This window comes from Alosa pseudoharengus, unplaced genomic scaffold, assembly GCF_046254945.1.
Source record: "Alosa pseudoharengus isolate Yale_2024_CS ecotype anadromous, Long Island Sound unplaced genomic scaffold, YU_APseudo_1.1 YU_APseudo_1.1_scf_5, whole genome shotgun sequence".
Classification (NCBI taxonomy): Eukaryota; Metazoa; Chordata; class Actinopteri; order Clupeiformes; family Clupeidae; genus Alosa; species Alosa pseudoharengus.
This window is the reverse complement of record NW_027468837.1, coordinates 1,580,167-1,593,211: the sequence shown is the minus strand read 5'-3', so window position 1 is coordinate 1,593,211 and position 13,045 is coordinate 1,580,167. Positions and strand designations below refer to the sequence as shown.

Genomic DNA, 13,045 nt, shown 5'->3' with positions numbered 1-13,045 from the left:
AAAATGATACTGAGCTAAACGCATACGTATTCCAACACAAATTCATTTGTGAAAAATCCATATTTTACTCTATAGTTGTTTTAAGGACATGTCAGACATCCCAAGTCTCCCGGAAGTTTCGGGAGTCTCCCGTATATTGATAGCGGCTCCCTGACGTCCGCAAATTAGATAAAATCTCCCGGAATCTAGAGTGAGCGATCAAGAGCGAGCATTCGAGAGCGCGTGTGCATCTGAGTGTAGCGCGCACACGACGGGGGAGAGAGAGAGAGAGAGAGAGGGGTGGTGCGTGTGTGCCTGAGCGCATCCAAGAGAGAGAGAGCATCCTGATTGGCCTGTTTCGCTAAATCAACCAATCAGTTTTCAGTGTAGGCGGGCTTTAATTGATCTCTTTTCTCCCGAACTTAATTAATCAGTTCAGTGTATGAATAAGAGCATCATAGCAGAGTCAGTGCCTCAAAAAAAACGAAAATGTAGGCTACCCTTGTCTCATAAGAGTAAAAAATAATGATAGGCCTAGTCTTGCACGCTGCCCTGTTTGTAACAGTGACTTTAGCATTGCCCATGCCAGGTGAAATGATTGCAAAAGACATGTTGAGGTGAGTTTAAGTGCCAATTAATGTGCATATTATTCAGGCCTATAGCCTAGATGGCTAGTTGCCAAGGCTACATGAAAACACCAAACTACCAAAATCTAAATATTTTATATCTATAGGCCTTCCTTATTTGGTGTAGGCCGACGGACTAGGCTAAAGTTTTTTTTTTTTTTTTTTTTTTTTTGGGGGGGGGGGGGGGTTGTCGTGATACCTCCCTGAAATGACTTTTTGCAGGTTGGGATGTCTGACATGTTTGTGCATGCCCATAGCCAGCCACTCTGAAACAGTCAAAGGCGATTCAAAACGAGTCAGAAAGTCGAGGCAGGACCCATCAAACCAGAAAAGGGACTCAAAGTGCTAAATACTGGACTTATCCTTTAATGAATCAGAAAACCAATTAGTTTAGCGTGATCTCTGAACCCTCCCCCCCTGGTTTCCAGTCTGGTCATTCCACGGAAACAGCCCTGACAAGAGTTACAAATGACCTTTTACTTTCATGTGATGATGGCCAAGTATCATTTCTACTACTCTAATTACACCATATATCCCAGCACGCTCCCTTTGTTCTATGGATGCTGGTCTCCTGAACATCCCAAATATAAAAAAAAAGATCAGCTGGTCACCAGGCCTTTGCCTTTCGTGCACCCTCCCTCTGGAATGGTCTTCCATCCAACATTAGGGAGGCAGTCTCAGTGGACATTTTCAATCCAGACAATTAAATTAAAACATTTCTTTATTCAAACCATTAAGGACATTTTTTAAATCCATAACCTCTGAATCCTTATTTTATTGGTTATTTTATTATGCATTATCCTTTCTCTGTATGCTGAACGCAGCTTGAACCGAGCATCCAAAATCATCAGGGACGCCTCACATCCGAGCCATGATCTCTTCCAACTTCTTCCCTCTGGAAGACGCTATAGATCTCTCAAGACAGGAACGACGCGCTTCAACAACAGCTTCTACCCTTCAGCAATTAGACTCCTGAACTCCTGAAGATTTGCAACTCTACTTATTTATTTATATTTACTTAATTTATCCCCTCCCGCTATTAACCCCCCCCCCCCCCAAACGGACTGAGCTACAAAAAATACCACCAACATTGTTGTGTGGCAATTAAAGTTTCTATTCTATTCTATTCTATTCTATTCTATTCTATTTCGTGTTGTTCCAATTATATTCCTTTTTGTGTTGTTGATTTTATATTTAATATTTAACTTTGCCTATTACATGGGGTAAATTGTTGTTGTGAAGTGTTCTGAGGCCATGGTCCATGGTGATATTTCACTATAACTAACAATAAATTGAATTGATAATTTGTAGAAAGTGGACCAAGTCACTGCTTAGGTCTAAAACAGAGCTAGGAGGCCCCAACCAGAGGCGATTGCTCTAAGACTACAGGGGAAGCTCAGCCTCCTCTAAAATATCACGGAAAATCGCATCAAATAACACTATTCCAACTAGAACATGCTGAAAACATGTTCGTCTTCATGGCTAGTTTGTTCAGCAATAAGGTTTTTGCGGTTATTTATCGTGATTTCGCACCCGTAATACATTGCTGTGACGACACGATCCATCAAAAAACCCATAGACACTCGGCTTCACTGGGCTTTCAATGGCACTTACAGAGTGGGCTGTTCTCAGTGCAGAAAAGCTACACGTTTATTGGACAAGCGCCACAAAATAGTCATTTCTCTGGGAGTGAATGGGACAGTTGGATGGCCTGGACGCCGAGCTTCTGTATGATGATTGGAGGAACCGTCATAGAGGCTGGACTCTTTTTGATTGACAGCATATGTCGCGATCTGGCAGGAAGTGGTTCAAGATCAAGGGATGCGTTAACGTTAGTGTTGACAGGTGAAGCAAGAGGCAAGGCAAGTTGCAGCTCAAATTCTCATAATGTGGGAGCAATACAGTCGGTTTCTATTTGTCTTTGTAAATAGCATACTGTAAATAAAACCGTAATGTGGAGTTACAGAGTTTGTGACTTGCTTTTGTTTCTGTTGTGTATTTAGGCTAAGTTAGGTAGCGCGCTATATAACGGTGTAGGCTACATGATGCCATGCCAACTCTATAGCCTACTGTTTGGCCTATTCTGGGTTTTGGGATAATTTTTGCCCTCAAAGAACAATATAGCACCTTAATAATATTAATTTAATAATTGACCAGTTTTATCAGAGCTTCCCCTGTTCCAAAGAGCAGCAATCGCCACTGGCCCCAACATAGTTATTTCTGTTTTATTTCAATTCAGTTGTAGGAAGTTCCGATAGTGGAGTGGTTAAGCTCATATAATGAGAAGTATTGTGCATGTTATGAATAAAGCATGACATTTTGTTCATTGTTTCTACACAACTTGAAAATATTTTTACAAGTCATTCCAGAATTCTACTGTGAAGATGTAGAACTTACATTAACTGCCATTCAAACTGGTTGATTGAGTTCATTATGACTGTTTCAAATGGAACCTTTAACTGGCAACATTCTAATCACATACAAATGTGATTTCTTTTTTCACCTTTAGGCCTATAGTTTGGCAAACTAAAAGAAGTGATTTTTTTCTGATCAATAACTATTTAAAAAAACTATTTGTAAGTTAGAATGGCAAATAATAATAAATAAATAAATAAATGCAAGGTTGCCTATAGTAAGACATAGTAGTAATAGCACACGAGGCAGTACTATTGCACATTTTATTAATGTATTAAGCACTGTTCCTTCATTAATATTGGATATTTGCCTAATTTATAAAGTTATAACAGATATAGATCTACAGTAGGCAATATGTATAACCAGATGTAAGGGCTCATGCACAGGTGAGACACACTTCTAACATTCAAAGAGGATATCGGAGATGCTCTCATGAAGGCCTGTGACCACGATCATGACAGTGATTCTATGCATTTGGTGAGAGCAGCACAAGTGGTGCGCAAAGAGATTTTTGATTTCTGATTTTTCTGATTTTTGAAGTTTCACTATGACGGCTCATTCCATCCCAGTAGTCAGAATGATTCTGTCCCACCATCACTTTTTGCATTGATGTCTATGATCTTCGATGGACCAAACATCAAACACCAAGCTCAACATTGACCACCATGGCTACAAACATTTCAAAGAAGCAATCCTGAAAGAATTCCATGCTGGGAGGTTCGTTGTGCATAAGACATGCAACAAGTTCTCAGCCATTGCAATAGACCAGTGTCATGAACAGAACAGAATGCACTCATCAAAGGATCTGATGGAGCAGTTAGACTAACAGAGAATCAAGGGGCACTGCGATGCTGGATGGTGGCTGGACCTCGCCCTGAAATGAACATCAAAACTGCATGGAACTATACTCTCAACGTAACGTAATAATCAAGAAACACCATGGGCGCAGCAGCACAATGATATCATGCAGCATCTGAAAATACTCCCCGTAGGCCAACTTCCAGCAACAAGGTTGAGCTGCAGCAGACAAATTGGTTAGTGACTGGATTATTACGCCTGAATGAGAGTATAGTTCCATATCAAATCAGCCTAGAAAATCGCCACGTTTCATTTTCCATTGGTTTTATTACACTTTCTAACTCGAGAGGAGACAAGTTTTAAGTAGAAAAATTACTGGAAATCTTAGTCACTTTTAAAAGTGATGCTAGCAGGCGAGATGCTAATGGTCTAATTCGATTCAATGATCTATGTTAGGCTGGTGCTAAAAGTGGTATTGTTCAAATAAATTGTTTAACTCAAGGGGAGGTGGAAACTGAGTGTAATTCCCCAATTGGTGAAATATCCCTGAACAGATATGCCTTTAGACCCCTCTTGAAAGACCCAAAACTATCACAGGAACAGAGAGCACTGGGCAACTGATTCCACTAACAAGAAACCACTGAGGAAAGGAGTCTTGAATTTGACCTAACGTTTATGGCTGGTCGACACAACATCATCAGAAGTCAGGAACAGATGTACATAAACTTAGTTGTGCAGTGTTGACATTATGAATAGAAACTTTCTTTTTACAACTATCACTCCAGTTGCTACAGCTTTCATATCCATTACATCATAGGTTCTCAAAGTGCGGCCCGGGGGCCAATGGCGGCCCGCGGAAACATTTCTTGCGGCCCGTGATAACATCTGATAACATCTGTAAAACTGTACAACTGTACTGTGTGCTTTGAAAAGAATGAATCTCCGTTTAGTGGTGTTTCGTGGCCGTCAGGTTTTCCTGTGGTGCTTTGCCCTGAATAAGGCCTATATGCTGATAAGAAGCAAGGCACACTGAGACTGTTTGTTCTAAATCCACACTGAGACTGTTTGTTCTTGAAATGGACTGCAACCAGAACTGTTATATCCCAAATTTGTCTCTTGAGGGTAGAGAACCCCAGGGATTGTGTGTGCATTGCAATTTTACTTAAGATTTTCACAAGTTTTGCCAGGTTTAGCCTCAGTTATGAATTAAAATGTGTTTAATAAATAAATATAAACTGTAGAGATGCAACCTGGTCATTAAAATGATTACAAATGGGATTTTTCCCCCCGGTTTTGTTTTTCTTTTTCTCCCCCCATCCCTTTGGCAGCCCTCAGTTCAATGTTGGGTTCCTGAATTGGCCCTTACCAATCATAACTTTGAGAACCCCTGCATTACATGCATAGTAAACATATAAGATCCAAGAACCATTACCATATAATGTGAAGATCAAATCCATCCCAGGAGAAAGTACACAGACACATAATGCAAGTAAGCATTGAGTGCCCAACTTTGTGACACCTCCAAGTGGGCAGGCCAAAGCTAATTGAGAAAGTAATCAATTTTGCATTGAACCCAGAAAGGAGATATGTCTACTCTCTAAAATATTCTATATATTTTAATAAAATGGTCTTCTCCTTAATGGTCTTTTCCTTAGCCTGGAAAATCCAGACCCTGATAATCTAGAAAAATTAAGGGTCTGGCCACAAATAATGAAACTGGCCCAACTCGAGGGGCGGCACCAAGCATGCATTTGAAAATCTCACTGCACGCAATTGGATAACACTAGACCAATGTTTACTCTGAATGATTCCGGACTTCGACGCAATTAAATAACACCAAACCTGCTGCTCAACGTCAGCAAAACCAAGGAGTTGATTGTGGACTACAGGAGACTGCAGGAAGAGCACACACCCATCTATATTGGAGGCACAGCAGTAGAGAGAGTCAGCAAGACAACAACTCTTCTTTCTTCGGCGGCTGAGGAAGTTTGGTATGGACGGTGAAATACTGACCAACTTCTACCGATGTACCATTGAGAGCATCCTGTCCGGCAACATTACAACATGGTATGGTAACAGCACCGCTCATGATCGCAAAGCTCTGCAAAGGGTGGTCAGGTCAGCGCAAGGCATCACAAGGACTGAGTTACCAACTATCCAGGACCTTTACAGCCAGCGCTGCAGGAGAAAGACCAAGCGAATCCTCGCTGACACCAGTCATCCCAGCCACAGTGTCTTCACCCTCCTACCATCTGGTAAAAGGTACAAGAGTATGCAGACGTGTACCAGCAGATACAGAGACCGCTTCTATCCACAAGCCACCAGGATGCTGAACTGTAATTCTCTTCCCCTAATCAACCTAAAACCTCAGAACCCCCACCCAAACACAACAACATACCCCCTCCCCACACATATACACACCATTTCATAATTCCCCTTTTCATCACCCCCCCCCCCCACACACACACACACACACACACACACAAAATACACCTTCTTAAAGCAACACCAAAGAGTTTTTTGTACCTTAAAATAATGTTTCCAAAATAGTTTCAGTGGTTCATGAACTCGTAACAGGGTGAACGGCACTTCTGCATTTGCTTTGCGGCCCTCTATCGGCTATAACCGCACTATGTAAGTTTGCCAGATCGGGTAGCGGATATGTAGTTCGATGGAATGAGACATAAGAAACTACAAATTTGACGTGCTTCTGATGTCGCAATACATCATACTTTCATAAAATCATGCAACATACTCTACCTTGTCTGTGGACATGTTATTTGCAAAGCCAGTGCTGGATAAACAAATAGCGTGCATGCGACAGAGGAAAAGTGCTTTGGTGTTGCTTTAATTACTGCTTTTAATTTACTCTTTTAAGTTGAGCTGGCTCATGAGTTTAAGAATTTCATTACTTATAATTAATTTTATAAGTACATGACAATAAAATTACTTGAACTTGAATCTGTGGTGAAAAAAGAAATCACATTTTGTATGTGATTAGAATGTTGCCAGTTAGGTTCCATTTGAAACTGTCATAATGAACTCAAGCAACCAGTTTTGGATGGCAGTTAATGTAAGTTCTAGATCTTCACAGTAGAATTCTAAAATGACTTGTAAAAATATTTTACTCCTCAAAGATGTGTATATTATACAGCAAATATCTAGCCCCAGAGGTCAGATCTGAAGTGGCTCCACGTCTGAAATCATACCTTAGGGGGTGAAGATTATATAGTGAAACCTTCATGCTTTAGTCATAAAATGCACAAATACACAATACACAGAGGTTCAAGGCTTTTTTACACATCATATTTACCTGCTCCTCCATGAGATCTTTCAGTTGGGTAATTTTCTCAGAGTCATCTGGATGGCTGGCAATGTATTCCATATCAAAAAAAGCCTGGGAATTGTTACATGTGAAAGTTAGGGAAACCAGACCATTTCTCTTGCCAAAAGTTATTTGCACAAGACAGACACAAGCCCGATGTGCCTTGAGATATATTCATACAGTACCCTCCAGAAATATTGACACCTCTGCTAAAGTTGACTAAAAACCAGTATAAAACATAATCTGTTGGTGATTTATTGTAATCTCACAATGAAAAAAAATAGGAAAAATACAACCTTGAAGGGAAGCACATTTATTTTGAGAAAAAGGAAAATCTCATAAAGAAATAAATATTTTTTAATAAAAACACTTCGCTCACAATTATTGGCACCCCTGCTTGTAATACTTTCTTAAGCCGCCCTTTGCCAATAAAACAGCTTGTAATATTCTCCTATGTGTAATTTGTCCGCCGCTCACGGCCCTCGAACCCGCACACCTCCACACACACCGGCATGGGAGTTAAACGCTCTAACCACTGAGCTAAAAGCCCAGGCTTCCAACTCAGCGGTTAGAAGTGTTCTTAAGGTTAGGGGTGTGAGGATTTACACGGGCAACTAGCACGCTAGCTCAGTTCGCCTCCGTTACACTTTTTTTATACCGGTTTTTAGTCAACTTTAGCAGAGGTGCCAATAATTCTGGAGGGTACTGTATATATTATATAAATAAAACCACACTGAATTGAATTGACCTGTCGCTAAGCCCCGCCCCCCCATTGTTACCGTGTGAAAACTCGGACAAACAAACCAGTGCAAATCACTGCGCAAAAACCACTGACGTTAATGCTAGCTAGCTAGCTAGTGGAAGATTGATACTAAGATATGTTAGGTTACGTTCATATTTGATGTAGTAAGAATATAGTAGTTGGTTAACATTTTCATCTTGGGATTTAACAGGGAACCTGTGCCCACGTTGTTGGCTTAGTCGAGCTGTTGCAAACGCGAGAGACGTCCTGTAGGCCAGTGTTTCTCAAAGTGTGGTCCGGGGACCACTGGTGGTCCGCAAGATCAGGGGCGTAACTATCGGTAAGCAGGGTACGCGGTTGCTTACGGGCCCGGACCAATCAGGGGCCCGCATCACACTGGAAATACATGATTGACGGCCGGGCCCCCTATCGCAATAATCGTCACTCGCGACCGGGCCTTTCACTGTAAAACGGACATTGTTCAGAGCTTAACACAGCCCAGCATAGTCCATGTTAAGATTATCTTTGTTGGACCAAACCAGGTAATAAATAAACTTGTTTGAGTTTAGGAGCAATGCACCTTGTCTAAAGTTATTCATTAGCATTTAGGTTAATAGACTAATGATGTCTGCCTACCTATTGCCCATCTTAATGGTTTAAAGTTCACGTATTCTCCATCAAATAGACTCGTTATACATTTTCGCGTGCAAAAATGCAACATACGGTTAGCTGTCTAATATTGTTCACGTTAATGACATTGAAAAAATATGCTTCTTGCCACACTAGGATACTCACCGTTTTTTCCTAACATAATTTGAATTTGAATTCTCAAAGTTTCATGTAGCTCACCTGTGACATCCATCACCTCTGCTCGGCGACTCACATCACTATTCCAGCTGATACATCGGACGCACCTATCTGCGCTCACACATAGCCTACTTTCGCTTTCTAAGAATATCAAATTACGTTATATAGGCTATATATATTTTTTTTTTTTGTAAGGGGGGCAGCTCAGTCAAAGAGGGCAGACGGGCAGTTCTATTATGCACTAGTGCTATGTTTGTGGCTAAATGAACGATTTAGCATAACATAATTACATATCTTACCTAATGCAATTTCATATAGTAGCCTAACCAGCAGTGTTTTTTCATGTGTTAGGCTATAGTGCGCCGTCACCAGCAGTGTTTTTTCATGTGTTGTGCGCCTTCACCAGTATTTTTGTTTTTGTGGTGCACGTACTCCTGATTTTGTCAGTCATCTCATCTTTTATATGCTGTGTCTCAAGGATCCTATCCTGTCCTATTCATGGTAGCCTACTCGTGGACATTGCGTTATCACGTGCTGTAGAAGGGGGGCCCGCCTTGATAATCCTGCATATGGGCCCGGTGTTGGCTCGTTACGCCACTGCGCAAGATATCCCAAGTGGTCCGCTAGCAGACGTGGTAAAAAACAGTATAGATAAGTTGTTTGGAATATTGAACCAACTTGTATGTAAATCTAAACAGTTCTGCAACACTGCCTATGTAAGATATGCCAATTTAAATCATATGAATCCTCTGACACAATAAGCAAAGTACAAAGACAATAAGCAAGGTGGTTCAGTGAGTAGGCCTATTGTGTCTATTAGCTAGGTGGTCCGTGAGGTTTTTTTTACTGGTTAAGTGGTTCTTGGTCTGAAAAAGATTGAGAAACACTGCTGTAGGCTACTGTTGATGAAAATATACCCCGTTTTCTAGCCTCGCGGGGTACCGGCTATCAGTATTACACGTCCCCCATGCAAAACGTTTGACCATGGTTATCCGTCGGGGTTTTTTGTTTACTCCATAAATAACCATTAATTTGTCATTTTATGCCTGCTCCCTGTTGTTTCCTATGGAGTTGTCCGAGCTGATGTCCGAGTCCCGTTGAGGCTGGACTGTCATTGGCTCATCAGCGTTCTAAGGGTGGCGCTTAGCGACAGGTCAATTGCATTAATTAACATTGAAAGTAAAGTTGGTCTATATCCATTTTAAAACTTGGCCAAGCCAGACAAGCAGATTTAACATAATTGAGTGTTTGACTTGACTTAAAGTTAAATTGATAAGGCTCCAACTTTCAGGACATTTGGTTTTTGCACTAGACATATTCATTCATTCTCTTTACAATGTGGACTTTTCCCATTACTGATGTGTGGGAGAGAGACTAGGCATGAATCCCAGCCACATGCTATGCTACTCCCATTTATTTCTGTGTGCTAAGCTCTAAGCCAGAGCACAATGCTCTCCTGACCTTTTACGGCAATGTTCATTTTGCCATTAGATTCAGTGAACCAGCACTGAAGTTGTACCTCAGTAATCAAAAGAAGAACTGGTGACAAACCATGTAACCTAACTTTCAGTATGTACATTTTGCAGCCACTAAGGTGTTATTCTGGTACCATACTTACCTCCTGGTAGCGGGCAATGCCTCCATTGACAGCAGCATCAATTACTCCATTAAGACACATACTGAGAAGATTGATATTGCCAGGCAACCGTTTGTGCTGGTACTGGCTAATTAGTGTGCGTAATTCATGATTTTTATTCTCTAACACAGAGATGGCATTCTCCAGTGGGCTGACCTCTACCTGGAACAGAAGTACATAACAGACCGAAAGTTGTATGTGAGCCAGTCCACAGATTATATATGGTTATGGTATTTGGCAGATGCTTTTGTCCAAAGCGACTTACGCTATATGAACACTACATTTGTTATAAATAATAGTTTGAAATAAAAAAGCCTATGTCTTGACACATTAACTCGAGCATTGAAAACATTGTTCGTGTACACAGCGTTTACTAAAAGAAAGGTTCAAAATAGTGCCCCTACTCCCATTCACGAAAGTCTGACTCGGGTACATTCACAAAAACATCCTAGGATGCATTTTGGTGAGAGTTACGCTTGAATAAGCAATAACAACATATTAATAAAATTTTGTGTAGCCTACTATTTTATTGCCATTGCTTGTGTGTGAAGCCAATGAAACTCTTTCGGACCGAGCTAGCTAGCTAACGTTAGCACAGTAAACGGAAAGTGAATGGGAACTGCAAGTTATGTTCGATAGCTACAGTGTACTGTAGGTAGCAGCTAAGGACTTTGGTTAAACTTGTATATTGTTGCAAACTAACCTGAAATAACACGTTCAGCAACTTTGTGGTATTCTAAGTCCTAGCAAAACTATGAGGTTGTCAACTGTCTCTGGGAGTCTGTCTCAATTGGTGTACTTTCGTGAGTCTAGAACAGGGGTCTCAAACTCAAATGAGCTGGGGGCCAATTCTGCCAACGTCATCTGATTGGAGGGCCGGCTATTTCTGAAAATGCAATGTTCTTTTTTTCAAATACCACACAAAACTGCAAACAGAAAGTGTTTTTATCTAGTTTAGACACCTGTGCTAGCAACCTTAGCTTATAAATAAAATAATGATAAAATAATTATAAAACAAATGAAAAGCATAAAAACAGGTATGTGTGTGTTTCACACCAAATTAAAATATTTTCCTCTCATAACTTTTTTAAACCTTGCAAACTATAGGCGTCAGGGTTAAGAAAGCAACACCATTGGATTTTTATATCAAAATTTCAAAAGGCCATGGCTTGAAAGTGGTCAGAGATAAAGTCCTACTGTAAATGTAAAAATCTTTGAGTAAAACAAAAGTTTATGAAGGGGGTAAATTTACCCATCTAATTTGCCACTGGATGGCAAGCACCTTTCAGTAAATACTGGATGAACATATTTGAGCAGGTTTACTTTCCTTTTTTCATATTACCCACATAACAAATTAACAGGAAAACACCTAAGATGTATACCAACACCTAAGATGTATATGGTTTCTAAACCACCAGGCCTACAATAAAGTATTCTGGTCAAATCAGTTCCTATCGCGGGTAATCTAAGTACCCAGAAGTTCGCATCATATTGCGGGTGACTTTGTAGTTTAGAGCCCTATTTCTACTAGCTCTGCTGTCTGTACCACGTACATTACGGACACTATCATCACGATTACCACTGCAACCTCCAAACTATGTTGGGCAGAGGGTCGAAATAAGCATGGTATGCTTTGTGGACACCGTCGTATACACGCAGACGCACCTCCATTCAATAGACGATCGATCATAATCTCCAAAAGGATATTCTCCTTCAGATTTAAAATAGGTGAATAACATAGCCTATCTAAGACTTCATCACACATAAACGTTTTCAACATTTGGTGTAGGCCTATTTCTGCTTAATTTCTGCTTCAATTTATGCAACACTATGGCCTGCATCGCTTCCGCGTCATTACAAATGCACGTCTTTGTGTTTCTCGCGTGCAAGTATTTCCTGAAAACTTTGCGCAGCGATTTTGGGTTTGAATGAGGCTCTGGATGTCCAGTCTGGAGTACAAATGAGATTTGTCACAGTACTTGGAACTATCGTCTATTTTAATCAGTATCGTTGTTTGTCGCAATTTAAAAGTCTCAAGGGCCGGATTACATTATTATTTTGACATACGTCGCGGGCCGGAATTGGGCCGGACGCGGGCCGGATTTGGCCCGCGGGCCGGGTGTTTGAGACCCCTGGTCTAGAAACTAGAGAGAAAGTTCTTATTTCAACTTAAGGCTATTTTAGAATCTTTCTTACTTTCCCATTAACATGCTATGCCAGTGAGCTACTGAAGCTAAACTTTTAAGTAAATGTAAATGTAAAAAAACGTTTGCAATATCAAGCCCATTAGCCAGATCGGTGCAACATAGGCTACATGAAAAATAACACAAGAAATGTAAAGTCAAATATAATATTCACAGTTAAACAATTCAACAGAATGAAAAGCTATGGTGAATTAAATTCAACATACAGTTAAACATTAACTAGTTTCTTTTCAACAAGTGCAAACATTTGCTAGCAACCAAGTGCAGTCCATACGCATTCCACATGATGTGACGCAGAAGGAAAAAAGTTGTTGGTTTAAAGTGAGTCCACTTTTACCGAAATCCCAAGTCCAACAAACTCCACTCGCATTGACAAAGGCAAAAATGTGCCGTTCATCCATATCTTGAATTTCCCCTTGGGGATCAATAAAGTATCTATCTACCTATCTATCTATCAGTTACCACAGGCCATCACAGAAAACGGCATCATGCCAAAAGCAGCAGAAATCTGGC

The 13,045-nt window shown here is 40.6% G+C and overlaps 1 protein-coding gene across 1 annotated transcript in view; it reads right to left on the bottom strand.

The window, feature by feature from the left end:
* The window catches only part of dock3 (dedicator of cytokinesis 3), an 835,931-nt gene that overhangs the window by 168,654 nt on the left and 654,232 nt on the right, over positions 1 to 13,045 (bottom strand). Inside the window, 2 exon segments of the mRNA XM_076267926.1 lie at positions 7,132 to 7,215; positions 10,311 to 10,490. Coding sequence (XP_076124041.1) covers positions 7,132 to 7,215; positions 10,311 to 10,490 — 264 coding nt within the window.